Here is a 26526-nt window from a genome sequence, read left to right on the forward strand (position 1 = left end):
TTTAAAATATAATTTATTTCATGACATTTTTGTAAATGCATTTGAAAACTGCTTCCCCAAGAAAATAGTTAAATATACTCGTAAGAAACATTGTAACAAACCATGGCTTACTAAGGGTATAAAAATATCTTGTAACCGGAAAAGGGAACTGTATCTGACAGCAAGAAAGAGTAGTGACCCAGAAACTATCAAAAATTATAAAAACTACTGTGTTATATTAAGAAAAGTTATTAAAAAATCCAGGAGTATGTGTATCATGTCTGAAATCAGCAACTCTGATAATAAAATTAAAACAATTTGGAATATTATTAAAAGGGAAACAGGTCAACCAAGAGCAGAGGAAGACAGTATTACCATCAAATTGAATGAAAGCTTTACGGACAAAAAGTCAGAAGTTGAAAATATTTTTAATAATCATTTTCTAAATGTTGTGGATATAGTAGGATCCAGGTGTTCATTAGAAGATGCTAGGCTGTTAATGGAAGAGGCCATACCTATGCAATTTGATACAATTGAAATCTCACCCACTTCTCCCTCTGAAATTAGGAAAATAATAAACTTGCTTAAAAGCAAAAACTCACATGGAATTGATGGCATTTCCAGCAAAATACTAAAAGCTTGTTCTCAACAGATAAGTAAGATTCTCAGCCACCTGTGTAATAGCTCTCTGAAACAGGGCATTTTCCCTGATAGACTGAAATATGCTATTGTTATACCTTTGCATAAAAAGGGGGATAGATCTGATGTCAACAATTACCGTCCAATCTCCCTTCTAACAGCTTTATCCAAAATTTTTGAGAAAGTAATGTATTCAAGAGTAGCTTCACATATCTGTAAAAATGAAGTACTAACAAAATGTCAGTTTGGTTTCCAGAAAGGTTTTTCAACAGAAAATGCCATATATGCTTTCACCAATCAAATTTTGAATGATCTGAATAACCGAACACCACCCATTGGGATTTTTTGTGATCTCTCAAAGGCTTTTGATTGTGTAAATCATGAAATTCTGCTAGACAAGCTCAAGTATTGTGGCATGAGTGGGACAGTGCACAAATGGTTTAATTCGTACCTAACTGGAAGAGTGCAGAAAGTTGAAATAAGTAGTTCTCGTAACATGCAAAGATCAGCACATTCCTCAAACTGGGGAACTATCAAGAATGGGGTTCCACAAGGGTCAGTCTTGGGTCCTTTGTTGTTCTTATTATATATTAATGACTTGCCATTCTATATTCATGAAGAGGCAAAGTTAGTTCTCTTTGCTGATGATACAAGTATAGTAATCACACCTGACAAACAAGAATTAACTGATGAAATTGTCAATACTGGCTTTCAGAAAATTACTAAGTGGTTCCTTGTAAACGGACTCTCACTGAATTTTGATAAGACACAGTACATACAGTTCCGTACAGTGAATGGTATGACGCCATTAATAAATATAGACCTTAATCAGAAGCATATAGCTAAGGTAGAATATTCCAAATTTTTAGGTATGTCCATTGATGAGAGATTAAATTGGAAGAAACACATTGATGATCTGCTGAAACGTTTGAGTTCAGCTACTTATGCAATAAGGGTCATTGCAAATTTTGGTGATAAACATCTTAGTAAATGAGCTTACTACGCCTATTTTCACTTATTGCTTTCATATGGCATCATATTTTGGGGTAATTCATCACTGAGGAATAAAGTATTTATTGCACAAAAGCGTGTAATCAGAATAATAGCTAGAGTCCACCCAAGATCATCCTGCAGAAATTTATTTAAGGATCTAGGGATATTCACAGTAGCTTCTCAGTATATATACTCTCTTATGAAATTTGTTATTAACAACCAAGCCCAATTCAAAAGTAATAGCAGTGTGCATAACTACAATACTAGGAGAAAGGACGATCTTCACTATTCAAGATTAAATCTACCTTTGGCACAGAAAGGGGTGAATTATACTGGCACTAAAGTCTTTGGTCACTTACCAAATAGTATCAAAAGTCTGACAGATAACCAACAAGTATTTAAGAAGAAATTAAAAGAATTTCTGAATGACAACTCCTCCTACTCCATAGAGGAATTTTTAGATATAAATTAAGAAAAAAAAGAAGAAAAAAAACCAAACAAAAATATTAAAAAAATAAAAAAAATAAAAATAAAAAACGCAAAAAAATAAAGTTGTTATATTAACTTAAGTATGTTGTTAAATTAACCTAATTATGTCATGTATTGGAAAATTCGACTCGTTCCACATCATTACGAAATTATCGTATTCATGATCCATGGAACTAGTATTAATCTAATCTAATCTAATCTACACCTCAGACAGCTACCTGACAAAAATGTTATCTTGTAGCAGTAAAATAGAATTGGTCAGGAGAGCTCACTAACTTCAAATAAGCATTATTCATGGATGTTACCCGAGTAACAAATCCATTGGGTACATTTCAACCCTTCTAAAGGTGCCCGATTTTACTGTTGGTAGTGTGATTGTGAAGTGGAAATGCGAAGAAACAACCACGGCTGAACCAAGACGTCATGTACTAATGGACAGAAACTGTTGGGCATTGCTGAAGGTGGTTATTTATTTATTTATTCATCCATCCATCCATCCATCCATCCATCCATAATACAATGAAAATAAATAACTCAAAAAAATGCATACACACAGAATATATAAGTACCCTTTATTAGGATAAAACAGGTGGTTGGTCATGGCCATGATGAAGGAATTATCGTGGCATTTGCCTGGAGTGAGTAAGAAAAAACACAGAAAATCTTAATAAGGTTGACAGAGGAAACTCCATCCCCCAAATATGGGGTCATTGTCTTCACAGCTGTGCTGTCTCGTGTGTTTGTTCCCTATTGTACAGTGTTCTTTGGTATAAACACAGTTTTGGTCTTTGTTGCTGCACACATCGAGAACAACCTGTTCGTGATTCTGAAACCATGAATTTGCTGCTTTTCCCCTTTCACTAACTCCAGTCTGTTTGAAAAACTGACTCCAGGCCCATAAACGTGCACATCCTCAATTCCTGTCCTCATTCCAGCTAAAAAACTGAGTCAGTATCCCCCCATTGTGAGAGAGATGTTCTCGAGCACAATAGCTCTTTGCATATGGTACTTTTTGCAGTGTTGCAATCTGGCAATGTGTTGCAATTATCCCCTTTCATTATTATCCACTGCCATAAGTCCTTAAAGCAATCTTTGATTGTGTAGTATGCATTACATATGAAGAAAGTTTTAGCTGTCTTTTTAAATAGATTTGAGTAATTTTTTAAAAATCTCCTTTGGAAATTTATTATACAATTTTATTTGCTGATAGAAAATGCTGTTTTGAGTTTTTTGTGTGTTTATCCTTGGTATAATTGCCTCATGTTCCATGAATATGTATGGAATTGTTGGTGACATACTTAGTAATGTTTTCCCTGATATGCACCTTAGATTGGTAGATGCAGGCACTTGATGCAGAAGGGATATCCAATTTTTTAATCAATTCTTAATAATAATCCCAACTACAACATCTAGTTATGGTTCTTATGACTCTTTTCTGCGATTTTTAAATTTTGTCAATGTTTTGTGCCTTTGATCCCCAGTAAAAACCCTGTAGCTAAGAATTTATTATAGGTAGGAATACGTCAGCACAAGACATTGGCTGTTACAGACTGATGCCAGAACCCTAAGAGCAAAACATTCCGATGACATTCTTTTTGCCAACATCTTTGTGTGTACATTCCTTGTTAATTAACAGTCAATATTCACCCCTAAAACTTTGTTTGTTACACAGTCTACAAATTTATCATCTTTACTTAATGTGATGGAATTGTGTTTTCTCTTTATGCTGTATGGCATACTGTTTGTTCTACTTTGTTTTCAGTTTTAATTCATTAGCTACTGCCCAATCATAAACATCCTTGAGAGTTTCATTTGCTTTCTGTAAAAGGAGTTATGGTGTTTTATCAGCAGCTATAATATTTTGTCATCAGCTAAGAGAACTTTTTGTCCATGGCCTATACTGTCTCTAAAGTCATTGATATAATTTGTTAATATATATTAAGAACAGCACTGGACCCAGTACTATGCCCTGAAGAACACCTATGTGTATATGTTTCTTTTCTGTGAGTTGTTTTACTAAAAATTTATTACCAGCAGACGTGAACTATCTGTATCTTCTGCACCCTGTTTTCCAGGTAAGACTGGAACCACTTGTCTGCTATTCCTCTTACACCTTGTAGTTCTTCCTTGTTCAGTAGTATTTTATTGTCAACAGTGTCATAAACCTTGGAAAAATCTAAGGATATGCTTGTAAAACGGTCATAGTTCTCAGGAGCTCCAAGTACCACATTTGTAAGCTCTGTAGTGTCAAATATTATACTTTTCCCACTTCAGAAATTAAATTGTGCTCTGTTACAAAGGTTGTATTTATTCATGTAACTTACTAGTGTATCTTTGATGATTGATTAAATTATTTTTTTTTTGAATGCAGACAGTAGTGAAACTGGCTTGTAGTTTCCAGTACTCTCCACATTACTTTTCTTGAATAAAGGCACAACTTCTGAAAGCTTTAGACAATCTGGAAAAATGTCAGAACTAAGGACTCATTTTAATGGAGCTTGTATGCTCCCCATGCACACCCTCAACAGCAACTAGAACCTCATCTATGCCAAATGAGATCTTTTTTTTTTTAATTTCTATGTTGTCTTCCTGACTTCAAGCACAGTTGTGGGAAATATCATGGTGCTTGCATGGTAAGTCATTGTGGATGCTACATGTGTTTTAAGACGATTTTATTCAATTTCTCTGCAATACCAGAAAAATAGTCATTTACAAAATTTGCCAGTGCCTGATGATTTTCTATGATTCTTCCCTATCTTTGATTTATATGTTGTTATGACTGTCTCTTCCTGTTCCATTTTCTTGTTTATGACATCCCACACTACTTTGCTTTTATTTTCCGGATAATATAATATTTTTCGTCTATTGTACTTTATTTTTTCAAAGTTTGCTGTACCCTTCTGTATATTTTTTATTTCTGTAATAGTAATCTAGGCACTGTAGATGAGTGTTGTGATTTTGTAAAGAGCTGAGAAATTTAAATCCCTGGGAGGACTTTCTAATACCTGCAGTTATCCATATATGTTCCGTAGCTGCTGCTGTGGAAGTGGTTACTTTCGGAAGTGTCTCCCCAAAAATTAATTCAGACAGTGAGCAGAATTTAGAGAACTTAGCTTCTACAGTGTTTTCCATACACAGTTCATCCCACATTCTGTTCTATGTGTTTTACATTCCAAGAACATTCTTCTGTGAGCTTAACATAGTTTGCAGGTTTTACCAAGGAACACCAAGCTCTCTTATAAATACCCACAGGTTTTGCCGTCAATATCTGTAAGTATACAGTAGAAGACTGATGCTGTACTTTTTGATACCCAGTAACAGTGTTTACCATTTGTGCCAAAAAATGTTTCAGAATCTATTACTTATTTCACCCTCAACACGTGTGTTAATATTCATATCTCAACAAAATATTATGTTAGTTTTCAGATCTGAGCCTCTTTCGAGGACTTCTGTTAATTTGTTGAAGAAAATGTCCACATTACCACGAAGTGTGTAGTACGCACAGAATATTTACCTTCTTATAGATGTCCGATTTTGTTAGTTCAACTGCTGCCAGTTCAAAATGTTTATCTACATGAACTGTGATAAGACCTTACCTAGCTTTAAAATATGGGCCGTTCCTGGTATAAATACACAATCCCCTCTGACAGTAGCAACTTGCACAGTCATATGACATTAGCACTCCATGCTGAATTTCAGTATCTCTAAAACAGTACTCTCTGTAAAAAATTGCGCAATATCTGCAGAAGGAATAACTGGCGAGTTTCAAAGTGCTACCAATAGTCCACCTGACACAGTGGCTGTTTGTGGGGAGTTAAAAAGAGTAGGTTACAATAGTCAAACATCTCCTCATAAGCCACACATTTCTGTAGTCAGTGCTAAGTGGTGGTTGAGGTGGTGTAAAGAGCAATCCTGTTGGATAGTGGATGACTACAGGTGGTGTTATAGTATGGGGATTGTTTTTCATTGTTACAGTGTGGTCTTCTTATTAGGCTTAAGAAAAAAGCTAAATGCAGAAGGATATAAACACATTTTACAAAGGAGCAGTTTGGAGATGACAGTTGTCTGTATGTGCCCTGTTGTAAAGCAGCAGCTGTGATGTGGTTTGTGGACAATAACATTCCTGAATTGGACTAGACTCCATAGACTCCTGACCTGAACCCAATGGAACATCTTTGGGATCAGTTGGAGTGTCAGCTTCACTCCAGACCCCAGTGTCCAGCATCAATACCTTATCTGGTTTTGGCTTTTGCAGAAGAATGGGTTGTCATTGTTCCACAGACATTCAGACACATAATTGAAAGTGTCCCCAGCACAGGTCAAGCCATCATAAATGTGAAGGGTGGACACACCACATACTAATGTCCACTAATTATAGTCTGGGTAATTCTGATGAGATAGTGTATTATCCATTTTCCAATTATAATGAGCTGCTAAAAATATTTCCAGTAAATACAGTTAAGTCTTTGGGTAACAGTTAAATAACAAGACTACCGTGAGGCTATCAACTAGGCTGAGGAAGGATATTATGACCTGCAGCAAATATAAAGATACTGTGTGGCATATTAGTGAAAAGTTCTGTGCCGACTATCTTCTTCACCCTGAGTTTGAGGTCTCATTTAATGCATATTTGACAGTGTTTGTTTTCTGTAGTATGTTAAAAAGTGATAGATTGCCTGTTTGCTGTCTGTTTAAGTGTGTTTTGTTGGTATGTGACTGATTTTTCTTGATCAGTTTTTTTTACACTAGTTTTCCAATTAAATTACATATTTAACATGTTGTGCGCTTTCAGGTCAATCAAAATGATCTCTGTTTTGGCTTTCAGTGTGTGTTCTGATTCAAAATAAGCCTCCAATCTTGTGATGTGAGAAAAAAGTAAAATTTTTCCAAGCGCTTAATAAAAAGTGAATTTGAGCTGAATGTCACTTTGATATCTGATCCATAAACATTGATATTTGCAGCTACTTTCATGTAATTGTCAGCACTGAAAAAGGAGTGCAATAGTACATTGTAGTGAGGCAAAAATTAAATTTCAGATTACTAATTCATGTTAACTGTGTGTACCAATAAATGCAGCACATATTTAGTGTGATCCTCTTAGCCATGAGAAAATGGCCTTCAAATAATTAAATATTTGAGAGATTTTATAGTCCTTTTCGCATTCTCCAAACAATAGAATTTATTTACCATTCTATACATATTCTGATTCTGTTAAACAATAAAGTCATTAGTAACTAGATTAAGCTTTTGAGATGTTTGTGTGAAAAGTATGGATTCCTTAACATTTGATCGTGGCCAAAATTGGATTAGAGCTAAACAGAAGCAATCAGGCTAATTTGTGAACTTGGGGGGTCAGTTTTCCCATACTTGCTTTGTGAGATGTGTGTGTTTGGAAACAATGACAACAAGGATGATGAAGAGGAGGAGGAGGATGATAGCTAATATTTGTTACTGAAAATTTATTTTGCCAGAAATTTGTCCTATTATCATTGTACATTCCACATTTGCCCATCCTTGTCAATAAGGTTCTTTCCTTCTCAGACAGCTTATCATTTCATGTTGTCTATAACCTGATTTAAATTGACACCTAATGTTTAAGATCCAAAGTTGTGGCATCATATCAGCTGTTGTCTGTGGGCAGCTCCCACTTTGCTCACCTCTCTGCAGCAATAGAAAATTGCTTTAAAGTCATAATCTTCTACAAAAGTTGTTTAAAAATTCTTAAATTTGCCTTTGGTATAGTGTCTCAAAAATATGTTCTTGATTTTAATTAAAGCTAGAATTATGTCAGTCTTTTTGAAACGGGTGAAATTTTCCTATTCAGTAAACAGGTTCAAACTTATATCTCAAAAATTATTGTACTCACTGCAATGCTGCCCCCTCCCCTCCCCACCACCACCAAAATACCTTGCTTGGTTATGGATCTTTCTAAAGTTGCATATCAGAGTGCATTTGCTATATATAAGTTGCTTTGTCATTAGTTAACCCATAACAAGTATGAAGTTTACAGTCTCTGTCTCCTACAAAATGTGTAAACAATCTGAAATTCACATATGGTGTACATTTCTTTCTCGATTTTAATTAGGGCCATTGTTATGTTTTTTCCTGAACTAGGCAAAAATTTTGCATTTAGGAAGGTCTTCTACTTAGTAACTGGTAGGTACAACCCTGTGCCCAGTGAAAGTGGCAACACAGTGGGAGCTGTTGATAGCAGGCTCCCATTGGTGGCAGAAGCAGTCCAGCCTGCCAACTGTCTAATGCCAGTTGGAAAGGTCAATAGTCTCATTAAAATAAATGTATCTATAAAAATGGCTTCACATTATTACAGAATAATAATATTAATTTTGCTTTCTGATAATTTTTATAGGCCTGCAACTTTACACATTTTGTCATTGACACAAAATGTGTCGTTGTTATTCAGATATGTTGTCCTGCTGAAATTTTATTTGATGCAAATGACCGAACCATGTAACACCCATTAATTAAACGTTCATCATGCTTGTTCCTGTTATGGTTACCACATTATGCTGGTCAGTAATAACACACTTTAAATATCATAAATGCATATCTTAGACACGAAGCAAGAACAACAAAGCATGCCAGTACACAAGTTGCTGACCAAGTGAGACATAGAACAAAAGCAGTTCAAAGAGATCAGAGTCAAAGATTACTCAGTCATGACACACTTAATTCTTCTGTAATTCACATAAAGGGTGTTGAACTATTTTTGTGTGTAGTATTGCTGTGTTACTGCGTTTCATTAGCGACTGTAAATATTTTTATATTTTAATAATTCTGTTTACGTGTTATGTGAAGTTTAGAGAGGCTGGTACACCCTTCCAGGAGTGAAGCTCCTAATATTCTTGATGGAAATACTTTAAGTACAAAATACTAATGCTAGCTTTTAGAATACTTATGATCCTGTTTTCAGGGAGGAAATAGAGAATCAGAATTAGGAGGAAGGCAAATAAAAGTATTGAGCATCCTCAACCATACACAACATAGCGGTATGATAATAACAGTTAATTTACTATATTATTTGTGTGCACTCTGATGTTCAAAACAAAGATAGAAGTCATATCACTATTTACATATCTGAGCAGCACTTTCATTAGTTAGGGACAGACTGACATCTCATTTTATGGTTTAAAAGACTGCTTCCATTGATGACATGTGTGTTACATTTAAGTCCACAAGATATTTATAATGCAAATTAACAAAGTTATTGTAGATTAGTGTGCCTGCTGCCAACAATTGACATTACCACAGTCATTTAACATCATTACTCTAATGAATACTTTTCTTTCTTCTGTCATTCAGTTTATCCTAAGAATAGCAGAAGTTTCTGCAGAGTCCCAAAGTATTTACATGATACTAAACACCAAAGTTGTGTGTACTCACCAAGCAGTATTACTACTATTAATAATATGCATCCTGGTATCTTAGAAGCAGATTACTATAATTTTCAAATGAATTTTATGAGCAAGTTATTTTGTATTTTGATTGACTAACGATTTTTAACTTGTGGCTATATTTGAAAGTGCCCGTAGTATACAAATTATTTCTCCCTCCCCCCCCCCCCCCTTCCAACCCCACAAACCTGCATATCTGATGTTATTAATGCAAGATTTTTTAGTTTGCTTGACACAAAGATTACCAGCTATGTAGAATGGTATTACTGGAAGAAATATTGACTATTAACCTGTGACTGGCAAGGGGTGGAAAAGTGATTGCAATCAGTGCCTTATGACCAGACTCTGCACTTGCCCTATGTTAAATCCCAAGCAACTTTGCAGTATGTATCTTATGGATGCAAGTTGTGTGTAAAACAGTTGATAGTGATCTACCCATCATATGGATGTGTTAAGTGCCTCATTTGCAGCTTTAAGAAAAGGTAGGCTATGTGCTGGCATCAGGATTCATCCAGTCTCATCACATTATTAACCATCAATACCAGAACAATGGAACTGTACACATTTAGTATAACAACTTACTCTAACTTTTTACAAAGGAAAATTGGCAAACTGTTGTATGTTTTGAGTCATTATGTTATTTAGGCAACAACTTCTGACACCTCAATAATGCCTTCTTCAGGCCACTATGAACTCCGTGTATAGACAATCAGATATATTGATCTTTGCATACTGAAGCCATCAATACCTGGATTCCATAAATTCATCTTTAGAGTATTTACTTTGAAGACTTGACAACAACTCAAAACATTCAGCTGTCTGGCAATTTTCCTTCATAAATATTTGACTTGCCACTGCCCCCATTCCACAATGGATCATCAGAGACATACTCTTAACAGTTACCAACAATCACATCTGATTAAGGAAAAATGTCCAGTTGGTATCAGTAAATACCACCTTCCCAGTTAGGTGATGGAACTCATAGAGGACTTCCCAACCAAGATAACAATAAAAAAAGTATACATATTTTTCATTGTATATATTATATTATTAGCATTTCAGTTTCCAAAGTGTTGCTCCAACAGTTGTGAGTGAATTCATTGTGTCAGAAAGTTGATACTCTTTTTTTCACATATTTTGGCTGTTTAATAACAGATGCGTATCAAGTACTTCTAGAACACAGTTTTCACTATCATAAGAGTGATATAATTTCAAGCCTCTAAGAACAATTTTATTGATGGTTCCATTAATGCTCATCTGTCATCTTATTGTATGATGAAAATTAATTCAATAAAACGATCATTATTTTTATTTTTCTTCTGGAACTAAAGGATGATTGTTTTTTTTTTGGGTACACAGAGGAAATACTCTTAATAGTAAGCTTTGTAGATGCAGAGTTTACATTTGAACTGCAATTTCAGCATTGCATTTTTACTATCCACATTATTTATTGTGTTCAAGCTGTGGAAACCCATCCTATGTATATTGCTTTCAAAACTGAAACAAATTAGTTACACAACACTTGTACATAGATAATTTTGAAGAAAGGAAAACAGCTTTCTGTTACTCTAGATCAAATCCAGTGCACCACAAGTAACAATTTTTCTCATATCAAAAGAGTAATGCATGCATGACATGTAGTTTGTCTTGCAGTATGGTGTTGCTAATTGCAAACTAATTAGTTACTTTGCTGTAGATTTCTGTACCACACACTGAGCTACTGTATAATAGTTTGCTTTTGTCCCTGTGTGGTACAGGTATGAGTCACGCCCCACTGCCCTGTTCTTCCACTCCTCCCCCAGCCTTTGAGGATGCCCTGCGTGGAGAATTGGTGGATTCTGGTACTGCTGTTACTCGCCATCGCTTGGGGCCACAGCATGTAGTTCGTTTACATAGAGATTCAGAAACTGCCAGGTGAGTAAGATACAGTGACACTTCACTCATTCCGAGTAACCAACAGCAGAGTTGAACTGCTGTTGAATTTTAATTTGCTTGCAGTGTTCTTCATGTGTTTTTAAACTTGAGTCTTACCATCTCTTACTTCTCCCTGAGTGTACTTTAACTGAAGTGTAATGTTTTGTTTTGGCATGTTATTGACAGTATTAAAAATAGTGGTAGTATGCACTGTAAAAGTACATTGACATATAAACAATGCATTTAGGTTGTATGATCTATAAATTAGTTCACTGTGTAAGTTAATAGGTCATTAGGCAATAAAAGAGGGTACTTATCTAATGAAAACACTTATTGAGTGTAAATTACTTGTAGCATTTAATTGGTTCCAGAAAAAATCTTCACTCTGCAGCAAAGTATGCACTGATATGAAACTTCCTGATAAATTAAAACTGTGTGCCAGACTGAGACTTCAACCAGGGACCTTTGTCTTTTGCACACAAATGGCCAACTGAGCTACCTGAGAATAACTCACGACCTGTCTACACAGCTTTACTTCCACCAGTACCTAATCGCCTCCCTTCCACACTTCACAGAAGTTCTCCTGCAAAACTTGCAGGAATAGCACTCGTGGAAGAAAGAATATTATGAAGACAGGACTTAAGTTTGCATGGTAGGAGATGAGTTATTAGAAGAAATAAAGTTGTGCGATAAGTAATGAGTTGTGCTTAGGTAGCCCCATTTGTAGAGCACTTGTCTGTGAAATGCAGAGGTCCCAGTTTCAAGTTTCAATATGTTGCACAATTTTAATTTGCCAGTAAGTTTCATTTTAATTGGTATCGAATGTGTGATAAATTATGATGTGTTGTTTTTTAGTAAACCACTAATTTTTATAAAGAAATATTTAGAGCCACTGTGATTTGATTTATGTATAAAAACTGGACTGTATTTTAATACTCCTCTGACTTCATAACATCACTAATTTGATTTCCAAACATGATCTTTGTAATTACTTCCAATTTTTCTATTTGTTACATAAAACAGAGAAATACAGTGATTATCAGAACAGAATGAAATACCCTTCTGTGTGCAATTACCATGTACTGCCTATCTTCCAATTCAGAGGAACAACAAACAATTCTGAAAAATGAGAAAATGAACTTTGTGGCTCTTTCATTGCTGAAGATCCAGTTCATTGTAGATTCTCTTTTTAACTCTTGGCACTTTCAAATTTCTGTCAGTGCAAAGATACTATGAAGGAATTACTTGACACTCCTCTGGTTAACTGTGTATTTGTGGCTAAGCAGTAATTCATACTATAAATACATATAAAAACAAAGATGAGGTGACTTACCGAACGAAAGCGCTGGCAGGTCGATAGACACACAAACAAACACAAACATACACACAAAATTCAAGCTTTCACAACAAACTGTTGCCTCATCAGGAAAGAGGGAAGGAGAGGGGAAGACGAAAGGAAGTGGGTTTTAAGGGAGAGGGTAAGGAGTCATTCCAATCCCGGGAGCGGAAAGACTTACCTTAGGGGGAAAAAAGGACAGGTATACACTCCATCCACACATACAGACACAAGCAGACATATTTAAAATTTTTAAATATGTCTGCTTGTGTCTGTATGTGTGGATGGATATGTGCGTGAGTGCGAGTGTATACCTGTCCTTTTTTCCCCCTAAGGTAAGTCTTTCCGCTCCCGGGATTGGAATGACTCCTTACCCTCTCCCTTAAAACCCACTTCCTTTCGTCTTCCCCTCTCCTTCCCTCTTTCCTGATGAGGCAACAGTTTGTTGCGAAAGCTTGAATTTTGTGTGTATGTTTGTGTTTGTTTGTGTGTCTATCGACCTGCCAGCGCTTTCGTTCAGTAAGTCACCTCATCTTTGTTTTTATATATAATTTTTCCCACGTGGAATGTTTCCCTCTATTATATTGATACTATAAATACACTCCTGGAAATTGAAATAAGAACACCGTGAATTCATTGTCCCAGGAAGGGGAAACTTTATTGACACATTCCTGGGGTCAGATACATCACATGATCACACTGACAGAACCACAGGCACATAGACACAGGCAACAGAGCATGCACAATGTTGGCACTAGTACAGTGTATATCCACCTTTCGCAGCAATGCAGGCTGCTATTCTCCCATGGAGACGATCGTAGAGATGCTGGATGTAGTCCTGTGGAACGGCTTGCCATGCCATTTCCACCTGGCGCCTCAGTTGGACCAGCGTTCGTGCTGGACGTGCAGACCGCGTGAGATGACGCTTCATCCAGTCCCAAACATGCTCAATGGGGGACAGATCCGGAGATCTTGCTGGCCAGGGTAGTTGACTTACACCTTCTAGAGCACGTTGGGTGGCACGGGATACATGCGGACGTGCGTTGTCCTGTTGGAACAGCAAGTTCCCTTGCCGGTCTAGGAATGGTAGAACGATGGGTTCGATGACGGTATGGATGTACCGTGCACTATTCAGTGTCCCCTCGACGATCACCAGTGGTGTACGGCCAGTGTAGGAGATAGCTCCCCACACCATGATGCCGGGTGTTGGCCCTGTGTGCCTCGGTCGTATGCAGTCCTGATTGTGGCGCTCACCTGCACGGCGCCAAACACGCATACGACCATCATTGGCACCAAGGCAGAAGCGACTCTCATCGCTGAAGACGACACGTCTCCATTCGTCCCTCCATTCACGCCTGTCGCGACACCACTGGAGGCGGGCTGCACGATGTTGGGGCGTGAGCGGAAGACGGCCTAACGGTGTGTGGGACCGTAGCCCAGCTTCATGGAGACGGTTGCGAATGGTCCTCGCCGATACCCCAGGAGCAACAGTGTCCCTAATTTGCTGGGAAGTGGCGGTGCGGTCCCCTACGGCACTGCGTAGGATCCTACGGTCTTGGCGTGCATCCGTGCGTCGCTGCGGTCCGGTCCCAGGTCGACGGGCACGTGCACCTTCCGCCGACCACTGGCGACAACATCGATGTACTGTGGAGACCTCACGCCCCACGTGTTGAGCAATTCGGCGGTACGTCCACCTGGCCTCCCGCATGCCCACTATACGCCCTCGCTCAAAGTCCGTCAGCTGCACATACGGTTCACGTCCACGCTGTCGCGGCATGCTACCAGTGTTAAAGACTGCGATGGAGCTCCGTATGCCACGGCAAACTGGCTGACACTGACGGCGGCGGTGCACAAATGCTGCGCAGCTAGCGCCATTCGACGGCCAACACCGCGGTTCCTGGTGTGTCCGCTGTGCCGTGCGTGTGATCATTGCTTGTACAGCCCTCTCGCAGTGTCCGGAGCAAGTATGGTGGGTCTGACACACCGGTGTCAATGTGTTCTTTTTTCCATTTCCAGGAGTGTACATTTACTTTACCATGGTTTACCATCATAGTGTACAACTGTGACTTCATTTACCATCACAATGTAGTACTGTGACTTGAGTTAGCGTTGGACTAGTAACATAATGTTTTTTTTTTTTTTTTATCATTCAGTTGGGCCTACATTCTTTGCTGGCAAGCAGTGTTACTCTCTTGTGTGTGATGACTGCATTACAAAGAGAACACAGTAAATAATGTCAGACGGGAAAGCGGAAAACCAACTTTCTTAGAGAATGGAATGTTCAGTGATTTAAATTTTCATGGCAGTTTTAAACAAAATTATGAAAGGAAATAATTAATGTGGCTATTTCACTTTGATTCAATGATGTATTCAGTGACAGGCAAAACATACCATACATTATGAAATTGTCTATTAACCTTAAAACAGCATATCTTGTTAATTGTCAATGTATATGCAGATGTCTAATCTCATCGTCAGCATTTCTGTTGCTGATTGGTAGACGTTCACTATGTATGTAAGAATCATGTCCTAATTTCATACATTTGATTTCATAATAGTTTCTTCCTCATTTTACTTCTCTGTTGTACACTGCAGACACCATCATTTGTGTACACTGATTATAAAGGTCTTCATTGTCTGTGTGTGCAAAACAGTATGTCAGTAGTATATGAAAGTGAAATTGGATTTGAAAGGAAATATTGCTTTCCTTTTTGCTTAACATAAGTAGTTAAAGTCATGTAATAACAAATCTTGATGACAAAACTATTCTTCAAAATTATCGTTGGTGACTTTATGAAACGATATTTTGAGACAGTTAATTAAATTTGTCATTTACCTTTGGATTTCAACTGTTGTCTCACATTATCAAGAACTGTTGCTGTCGGTTCCATAAAATCTGAATTTTACATCCTCATTGCGAGACTTAAATATGTATTGTAAAAGGATTAGAAAATACTTTTACACACACACGAACAAAACTTAGTGGTCAACTCATTTTTTTAATAAAAAATAGTGGACTTTAGTTAGATATATTATTAATGTTTTAAGCTGGAGATTCAATAGAGAACTGTGTTTTTGCTTTTCTTTGCACTACACACAGAGTTACATGAGTGGTGTCAATTGACTGTGTGAGGTACTTCAGGGGTTAAGACTCTTTGCCCATAATCAGGATCAATGTTCACATCATTATTCAGCTGTTGGCCTCTCCCAACTTAGATTTTCCAATATTTCCCCAAATAATTTGTGATGACAGCTTGTGCTAAAAATGCATGCTGATAGTTTTTTTTAAGGTGATCACTTTGTTGGTGTTTTTTTAGAGCAAGTGTAGAATGTATAATGACTGGTAGACACCTGAGACAAGTTTGACAAGAAAATCAATCCTATGAATATTTCCTGTGTGTTAAAACAAAGTGTTAAGAGATACAGATGCACAAAATATTTGTTGTAGAGGTGGGATTCACTCTCAAAGTAAGGGAAAATTTAAGTTTGTGGTATCTGATGGTGAGATCATCCCTTCAACTCATAGCTGCCAGTATTTTAATTTCCTGACGAGTGGTATTACATTGAGAAAATGTAAAAAAATACAAGGTTATGACCTTAATAAACAGACTGCTCAAAAACAGTTTTGTACCACCCTCATGACTTGTATATGTTGTGTTTATATATGTGAAACCTCTTGACACTTTATTGACTGCAGGAAATCATTATCTACAGCCACCTGTAATGGAGGTAAAAGCAAACCTGCCTTCTTAGTGCAGTTTAGTTGAGAACGCTATCTCTCCAACCATAAGCAGGACATTGCAGCTTGTGTACACTACTCAGTTCGTCAACATGCTTCAAAGGTTTATTTCAAACTTAGACTGTGAATATATTGTCACTTTACAGCCAGAAGGGTTGTCAGCACAGGAAGTTGACTGCCAAATTGGCAGACATTTAAACATAGTCTGTTGGATTCTCTAGTGATTAGGTGTGGGTGGTTCCAGTCCTTTACAACTTGGTATCAGTCACTTTGTTCATTTAGTCCAGTCTACAAGAGAGGTGTTATGCCCACGTTCACAGGCAGGGTATGAGCATCAAGCTCAGTGGTCTTCGGCAATGAAGCAGTGTTGTCTAGTCACCTGCGATCATTACGCTCGGTGTGTCTCGGAACTGGAGTGACCTTGCTGGTAGACATTGGGGGCAAGGAATGGAGCTGTGTCAGACAGTGGCACTGTGGTCAGTCACTGTTACACTGATAGTTAGGTGGCCTGAGGCCTGCCCAGCTGCTGTGAGAGACAGTGGCATAGACATGCAGGGTATGAAGCCTAGCCTCAGCAACTGGTTGGTGGTACCTGGTGATGGTGGACACCGAGCAGATTGGTGCCTGGAATGACCTCAGTTTGACCCTCAGTCTTTTGGTACAGAGGCTGGACCTCCAAGGTAGGCAGTCCTGTAGGATGCAAAACCGGGATGACTGCTCTACCAGTTTGCAGGTGAACAACAACAGCCTCACTGCAGTAACCTGCTCTGTGGTAGTTGCTGATTCAATACCTACTGCCAGTTTTACAGCTAGTATTTATCCACACCTGGTTTGACCATGTTGGTAAGCAGACACGCTCAGCTGTCACGTAGCCCCCTTGTCAAAATGCTGCCAAAGCGTCCTGTATTTTGGTAATATTGTTGATCATTGACCGAGCAGTCATGCCGGTACATTGAAGTGGGTGTGGTAGTGAAATGCTGCCAAAGCTGATTACTGCAAGCAGGATGATTATGGCAATGAACACTTGCACTGACCAGTGCATCTACATTATTCCCCTCTTCGAAGAATTCAGTCCTCTGAATTCCATGCTGCTCTTGAAGTGTTTGACATTGAAGTTCCTAAAGTAAGGAGCAGATGAGAAGTCTCTCTGTGATATTGACGTATGTGTCTCAATTGTTGTTCCATCGAAATTCAGTTATTTTTACCCGCTATCATTTGGCCCAGGGAGGCAAGAAGTGTTGAGTCCAAGGTGGGATTTAGATAGGGTAAGTCTTCACTGGGCCAGATCTCGAAGTGAGGGTAGGGTGGGTAAAATAATGAACAGCTGGTGTTTGGTTTTGTGGTTCACACTTACATGTGCCCAACCATTCTGTAGTTTGTTGACCTCCATGCTCTGCCAAAATAGAATTGTGGGCCCACCTCAGTACCTCATCCCATAAACTTACTGGCATGACTATGTGTCATCCGTACTAGGTTTGTTTATGCAACCGTCATCAGCACAGAGCTGTATTTGTGTCACGGACTGCTGACAGTCTGACTCACCACCCTGCACCATTCACAGTTTGTCTACAGAAGTTAAACACATATTATTGTGTGCAATTTCTGATTGAGGTCAACACCATTACCGCGACTTTTCCATGGTAGAACCTTCAGGCTCATACGCCATTTTAATGTTGCATGATCCATTACAACTTTGGAGCATCTGCCATACATATAACAGAAATACACTCCTGGAAATGGAAAAAAGAACACATTGACACCGGTGTGTCAGACCCACCATACTTGCTCCGGACACTGCGAGAGGGCTGTACAAGCAATGATCACACGCACGGCACAGCGGACACACCAGGAACCGCGGTGTTGGCCGTCGAATGGCGCTAGCTGCGCAGCATTTGTGCACCGCCGCCGTCAGTGTCAGCCAGTTTGCCGTGGCATACGGAGCTCCATCGCAGTCTTTAACACTGGTAGCATGCCGCGACAGCGTGGACGTGAACCGTATGTGCAGTTGACGGACTTTGAGTGAGGGCGTATAGTGGGCATGCGGGAGGCCGGGTGGACGTACCGCCGAATTGCTCAACACGTGGGGTGTGAGGTCTCCACAGTACATCGATGTTGTCGCCAGTGGTCGGCGGAAGGTGCACGTGCCCGTCGACCTGGGACCGGACCGCAGCGACGCACGGATGCACGCCAAGACCGTAGGATCCTACGCAGTGCCGTAGGGGACCGCACCGCCACTTCCCAGCAAATTAGGGACACTGTTGCTCCTGGGGTATCGGCGAGGACCATTCGCAACCGTCTCCATGAAGCTGGGCTACGGTCCCGCACACCGTTAGGCCGTCTTCCGCTCACGCCCCAACATCATGCAGCCCGCCTCCAGTGGTGTCGCGACAGGCGTGAATGGAGGGACGAATGGAGACGTGTCGTCTTCAGCGATGAGAGTCGCTTCTGCCTTGGTGCCAATGATGGTCGTATGCGTGTTTGGCGCCGTGCAGGTGAGCGCCACAATCAGGACTGCATACGACCGAGGCACACAGGGCCAACACCCGGCATCATGGTGTGGGGAGCTATCTCCTACACTGGCCGTACACCACTGGTGATCGTCGAGGGGACACTGAATAGTGCACGGTACATCCAAACCGTCATCGAACCCATCGTTCTACCATTCCTAGACCGGCAAGGGAACTTGCTATTCCAACAGGACAATGCACGTCCGCATGTATCCCGTGCCACCCAACGTGCTCTAGAAGGTGTAAGTCAACTACCCTGGCCAGCAAGATCTCCGGACCTGTCCCCCATTGAGCGTGTTTGGGACTGGATGAAGCGTCGTCTCACGCGGTCTGCACGTCCAGCACGAACGCTGGTCCAACTGAGGCGCCAGGTGGAAATGGCATGGCAAGCCGTTCCACAGGACTACATCCAGCATCTCTACGATCGTCTCCATGGGAGAATAGCAGCCTGCATTGCTGCGAAAGGTGGATATACACTGTACTAGTGCCGACATTGTGCATGCTCTGTTGCCTGTGTCTATGTGCCTGTGGTTCTGTCAGTGTGATCATGTGATGTATCTGACCCCAGGAATGTGTCAATAAAGTTTCCCCTTCCTGGGACAATGAATTCACGGTGTTCTTATTTCAATTTCCAGGAGTGTATGTGCTATGATAGATCAGGCTAAGCATATATTTTTCTGCAACTGAATCATTTTTCTCTGCCTTATTTAGTTGCCTGAAAACAAAGGTTATCAGATACTCTGCTCTATCTACTTCTTGACATAATATACACACCAAGATGTGATTGCTGGCATCACAAGACAATATGAGCTGCTTCTGACAATTCGGAAAAGTGAGAATGGCACCATTGGACAACAAATTCTTCAACCACACAGTCTTCATCGCAGTCTATAATACAGTGAAACTTTATCCCCTTCATCAACACATGTGTAAGGGGTCTCACCATTTCTGCAAATTTAGTCACAAATTTCCTGTAATAAGTCAAATCTAAGTATAGCTGTAGATATTTTTCAGTACTAGGAGTAGGAAATTCCCACACTGCTTGTATGAGGCAGTGATATGCTTGCACACCATCCTGGCTGATAATATGGCCTAAATAACAAATTTCCTTCAAGACACAATGACACTTCTTCAAACTTAGTGTTAGATGTGCTACTAATATTCAACTAAACTCTCCCCATAATAGTACTACATTATCTTTAGATGCCCTTAGAAGACATGTCATCATCCAAGTATACAATACACTGCTTTTGTTTTAGCCCTTGTAACATTCGATCTGACTGGCATTGGAATGGCATTGGTACATTCTTCAAACCGAATACCATCTGGCAGTACAGGTTATGACTACATGGAGTCATAAATGTGGTCTTGGGTCGATCTTACAGCTTACTTTTCAATTGACAGTACCCACTTCACAAATCCATTGCTGTAAAATATTGGCATTGCTCCAGGTTATTTAAAGTATCCGTTATGTTCAGTATTGGGTATGCCTCTGTTACTGTATGTTGATGTGTATACCGATGATCACAGCAAAATCGATATGCCTTAATCACATTCAAACTCTTCTTAGATATGAATACTACTGGTACCCTCTTAGGGCTGATACTTTCTTCTTTAATTCTGTCAGAGAGCTGCCGATTTATAAATTCTCCCATCATTGATTGAAGGTGATGTGGAGCTTGGTATGTTTTCTAGTGCACTGGTGGGTCATTTGCAATGGGAATCCTTTACTGCATTATTTGAGTTGACGGAAATGATCCTAAAGGTTTAAACAACTTTGCATATTCCTCTAACAATGTTTCTACCTCCCTATCATTTCCCTGTAAATGTGAGACTTTTTCCCATAATGTAGCTAAATTGGCAGACTTTCCTAGCTTAATGTGCTCTGTATTCACCTATCTGTCAAAATATTCCTCCTCTAGTACCTTGAGATTGGCTCTCAAAGCACCTCATGATAGCTTTCTTCTATTGAACCAAAATTGTACATGCTGACTGGGTCTATCTGGCTTTCATCAACCTTTTGCACAAAACACTGCACTTTGTTCAGTTCTTAATTTTATGCTGAGGGTTCTGCTACACCCAAAGTATTGATTTGCATATCTGCTCCTGCATCTACGCAGACTAGTTTTCCTGCACTTTGTGGTGTTTTATCCTGCAAACCAATTCTAAACATACTGTGCACGCAATTTGGGTGGCTTCTCCAACATTTAATGTGTGCTTTGAAGCATTTCAGTATTCTCAGCAGTAGTACCTAAACAGAAAGAATACCATCAACCTCGACTATTGTCACTTCATTTTGAATTTAGCATTATATGTATTCAGAAAATCCAGTCCAAGTTTGACAGTGTAGCTGCTGCCAACTTGAGAATTCCATGCAAGCGCAGAATTCTTTCGCTCTCACTCAGAAGTTCACTAATGCCAAACTGAGAAAGTAAATATTCACCACCTACATCACTAAGTATACCATGAGGCAGATTCAGATTCCTTAACCCAAATACACCTGACTTGCCTCAGATAGCAATGATCGTGTATTCAGCAAAAGCTTACTACTCTTCGTTTTGCACAGTCAGTCATACAATAATCTGCCACTGATGCCACACATCAGTCACCTGTGCTCACATTTACTCGGAATACTGCACAGTAGCCAAAACATTGCTGTCCTTGGTTAATGCTGGAGTGCAAGCTCCATTCTGCGACCATCTTCTCTGTGCATATGAAAACCTATGCTGACATTCCCACTATGTGTCCAGTCTGCATACGCTTCCCTCTCTGAGGTTTCCCACAGTTGTGCTGAATATGACCAGGCTGACCACACTGATAACATGTGGTTCCCGTAAAATGTCAAAACCACCCTCTTTTTTACTACATCTGGGCACCGCATCTATTTCTGCCAAAGACACTGCATTGTCCACAGCTTTGTTTAACAACTTTGGAAATCCTACTTTCACCTTTTGGGAAATTTTAGCTGGCAACCTGACATATCCAGTACCCTTTGTTGTGCCTCTTTATGGGTGGCTTTCCTATTTCAGTCTACAAAACTTTAAACATATTCCACTTGTCTCTGTATTATACTATCGAGCTGCTCTCGATAATACCTAGAAGTGTTCTTCCTCCTATAGAATTCCAACTCCACAATTTCTCATGACACATCACTAATGTCCTTGCATCCCCTGTTAATTTCAACTAAACCACACTCAACAATTGATTGTCGTTCCATCCCTCTAACTTTGTGGTTGTGAGTAGGTTATCCGCAAAAGACAAAACATTCCCCCCCCTCATTTACCTGGAAAAGGAATCACCATTGTGATGGTGTTACTGTCTAGGACAAGTAGGGAGATACTTGAGGGGACTGTTTCCTTCTCTCCTCATGCAACCTCTCTAGTTCCCCATGTAACTTTAAATGGTCTACTCACATTTGAGTGGTTTGATCAAGTAAGAACTGTATTGTGTCCTGGGTACTCATCTTACCCGGCGCTATCTTGCTCACTGTCTGTCGCTATCAGAACCCAAAACAAATGTAAAATATTACCAAATTCAAGGAGGAAAAGGAAACAAATGATCATACAAGCCCGTACAATGTTTATAGTCGGCACTTAGTTTCATTCACCTGCTAAACACCATGATTGAATCTTGGCTGCATTGTTGTTCTGCACCAGCGTCTGACATCTATTATCAACCCTACTAGCTCTTCTGACACCAAATGTGGGGTGTTGGGTTATCTAGTAGGTAGGCATGGGAAGTTCCACTCACATACAGGTGGTATCATTTGGTTTACTTCTTTAGTCCAGTCCACAACAGAGGTCTTACACCAATGTCCAGAGGCGGGCACTAGCATTGAGCTGTGCCCGCAGCCACAGTGGTGAAGTGTTGTCATGTAGTTGCTTGTGGCCACCATCCTCCGTGTGTCTCAGGAGTGGAGCAACCTTGTGTGGTAGGCATTCCAGGCCAGGCGATGGAGCTGTGTCAGGTGTTGGCACTGTGGTCAGACATGGCCACACCACTAGTAATGCAGGCAACAGGCCTCCCAATTCCCAACCATGGAGAGAGATGGAGGTGCAGACATCTTGGATGCAAACCTCGGTCTCAATTTTTGGCTGGCAGTGCCTGGCGACCACAGGCACCTAATGCATGAGCAACGGGGAGGGCCTCAGTTTGACAGTCGGCCCATTGGTGCAGAGGCTGAACGCCCAACGTAGGATGGCAAATGGAGGTGGCTGCACCAGCAGGCACCAGGGTCAGGCCTTTTGGTGAGCCCCAACCATCATGTAGACCCCTTGCCACACCACTGCCGAAGCATCTCAGATTTCAGTAATACTGTTGGTGATCGACCAAGCAGTCATACCAGTCTATTGAGGTGGGAATGGTGGTGAAACACTGTGCCAGCTGATTATTGCAAGCAGCATGATTGCAGCAGTGTGTGCTTGCACAGGCCAGCACTGCTACATCATCATCAGCAGCAGCATCAGTATTTGAACATTCGACCACTATCATCTGACATGAAACATTGAAGGTCTGCCTCGTAGTATTCATCTACAGCCAAAACCTCCAGTTGATGACAACTATGTACAAATTATGGATCATATGTACCCTGAGGAGAATGCACCAAAACTGCTGGCTTCCTTTTTGGAGTTAACTGAGGGAACTGCGTCAGCCAAGGCAGTGCACAATCATTTCATCATGGTCAATTTGGCCTGTAAGATCCACTATGAATAACAGTGCAAACCTCACAGCACAAGGGTGTGTGAAGATGGTGAGCACTGGAACACCTGCATTAGAACATAAATCAAAGAGGTCGGGTTCTCTTCACTGCCGAGTGTGGGATTGAGTGTTTTAGAAGATGTAGATCACAAGGTACTGATTCACATATCAGGCATGAAGTCCCGCAGGTTAAACTGGGAGGTAGGTGAGTCAGTCATGTTTTGGCCCAAATTTTGGAGTCATCTCACTACTATCAAGGGTAATTGGAGGGCTATACCATACAGTTTGAGCACATGTGCCCACTGGTGGGTGGCTGTGTGTACATGGGCCTATGTGGGCAGGAGTGGGCAAATAGATAATACTCGGCCTGTCAGCCAGCTCGGCAAGGGTGAGAGGGTGGCTCTCTCAGTGCATGACCAATAGCAAACTGAGGTACACCAAGGAGCACCTGCATCGTGTGGGACATTGTTGTAACAGCCTAGGGTAAGCTGTAGCACACCAGTATCCTCCCAACATATTGTTCATCCTTACTGTTGACATTTTGGTAATGGGTTCATCGTTTAACATAATAACACACGAGTACATCAGGCTTACCTCATGGATGCCTTACCTAATGAAATGGCCTGTGGTATATGGTGACAAGAACCCAAGTGAGAATACTTGAGACAAGTTGAACTGTACAGTTGCTCATTATTGGAACCCTCATCTCTCACTAGACAACTTCAGGAGAGTCACTGTTGTATAGTAGGACAGGCTCAAGCAGCAACGTCTCAACCACATAGTGGACAGCATACTGAGGATCGTAGTGTGACACAATTGTGGGGGTGGAACAGCTTGGTATTGAATGTTACTCGTCAGTAGATTTTGATTTCAATCACAATACCTATATTTTGGCAGTTGCTCTGTTTTTACTTCACAGTAAAGGCTTATTATTACATTCCGTGCTCCATTTTAATCTAAGTTATCACATGTTTGCAGATCTGCACGATGTGAAAACTATCATGAGCAGTTTTTGTTTAAATTATGTAATATATATTTATAAATTGGAGAGTGTGTGCAATTCCACTATCACAATTTTTCCAGTGTCATTCCATTAGTCCAAATCTGGGTGAAAATCACATTTCATGTCATTTTGCCACACTTAAGATATGACGCATAATGTGCAATAAAAACTTGTAACATCATAACACAAAAAAGTGTGTGTGTGTGACAGTTTTTACTTTACTTCTAAAGTTTGACTTTAGTCTTGTTTAAAATCTTGAGAAAATTTTGTTGCAAAAATCTCTTTATTCATGTGTGTAAATCCTCATGCCAAGTAGGAGTGAAATGTCATGGGTTTCGCGCTAATTGTGGTACAGTGAGATTGTCTTGTGGTAGAGTGGGGGGTGGGGAGCTAGAAAATTCTTTGTTGTTTCAAGTGCTGTCAAGTGTTCATCTCTAGTGACTCCACCAAAAATTTTAACTTCAGTGAAGAGTAATTGTTTTTCCATGTCGTCGTACATTTAAGTATGTGACTCTTGTGTTATTACCAGTATAAAATTCTTTTAGCTATGTGAGTGTTGTGAGGGAGCTACCTTCAAGTCCCCCAACTATAACAGTGTGTCCTTTTTGGTTATGTATTGAAAGGGAAGAAATAGATTTGAATCCCAGTTCATCCCTGCTGTCCCCTCCCCTTACTTCATCTCAAGGGACTGTACTCTTTATTCAACAAATCCACAGCTGATTCTGTCCCCCCTACTTTCCTCAAACCGAGCTCATGGGTTCCCCCCCCCCCCCCCCCCCCCCTATTTAACTCACTGCTCATGCTGATTACATACACTAAAAATAAACTGTAAAATACAATTAAGTGATGTTTAAACGCATATGATAGATTCCTTAAATAAGTTTCTAACTGTATTTTATTAAGAGTTTCTCATGTCTATATGTTTATGTTGACCAAGATGATAGTCTTTGCCTGAACGTTTATAGTTTCATTGAAACACATGCCGTAATTTAAATATGATATTAGTAATTTTTAAAAATGCAGTAATCAGAACAACACTTCAGGAAAAAGTGAATATGGACCTTACATAGCAGTAGATTCCTCTTGTAACAAAGGAAAGTGGCATTGAAGACAGTTGGTGGATGTGGAGGAGATGACTTGAGTCAACCCTCAGTCCTGTAGATTACTTACAAATTGGAGTTGTAAATAATCTGCTGTTCTTTTACTCATTTTCCATTCTTTTCTTTTGTTGCTAGCAGCACTAAGACACAGTATAACTAAAAAGTTTTTCCACAGCGAACTTGTAGAATTAGTGTTCCTAGTGATGTATAATATTCTGAGCTTTATGCAATGTCAGCCATTGTCTTCTTCAGGAAAGCTAATGACTGTCTAAGAAGTGATGGTATTTACACAACTGTAAATGATACATAGATGCCTTATGTGATCAATGATTACAGTGATGCTATTAATGATACTGCATCCAGAGTGTCACTTATTCCCATCACAGTGCAGTCTGTGGAATGTTCTTATCAGTAGTCACTTAATAAAAAGTAAGTGTCTGCTTCCACACATTTCGGTGTGTGTAGTGTCTCTCTGTCTTAAACTTGCTGATACATATTCTAATTCCTGAGGCATCTTTGTTTTCAGAGTCCCAGTAATTGAAAGCCAGGGCTAAAACCCCCATCTGTTCAAACAAGATCTTGTTCGTAAGCCCATATTCAGCCACCACTGATATGTCTTTCACAGATGTTCAGTATAATCTGGTGAAAGGTTCAAATAAACATTCCAACAACGCTACTATCACATTCACACAAAATACACTAAATGCCAGTGGCTGT

General features: G+C 39.8%; 1 protein-coding gene across 8 annotated transcripts in view; it reads left to right on the forward strand.

Annotated features, from left to right (window-relative positions):
- The window catches only part of LOC124555023 (phosphatidylinositol 4-phosphate 5-kinase type-1 alpha), a 319011-nt gene that overhangs the window by 169458 nt on the left and 123027 nt on the right, over window positions 1-26526 (forward strand). For all 8 annotated transcript variants that reach the window (XM_047128774.1, XM_047128773.1, XM_047128775.1 and 5 more), the window contains one exon: window positions 11270-11426. In XM_047128774.1, coding sequence (XP_046984730.1) covers window positions 11270-11426 — 157 coding nt within the window. The remainder of the gene's footprint in view (window positions 1-11269; window positions 11427-26526) is intronic.

The sequence above is a fragment of the Schistocerca americana genome, chromosome X (genome assembly GCF_021461395.2).
Source record: "Schistocerca americana isolate TAMUIC-IGC-003095 chromosome X, iqSchAmer2.1, whole genome shotgun sequence".
Lineage (NCBI taxonomy): Eukaryota > Metazoa > Arthropoda > Insecta > Orthoptera > Acrididae > Schistocerca > Schistocerca americana.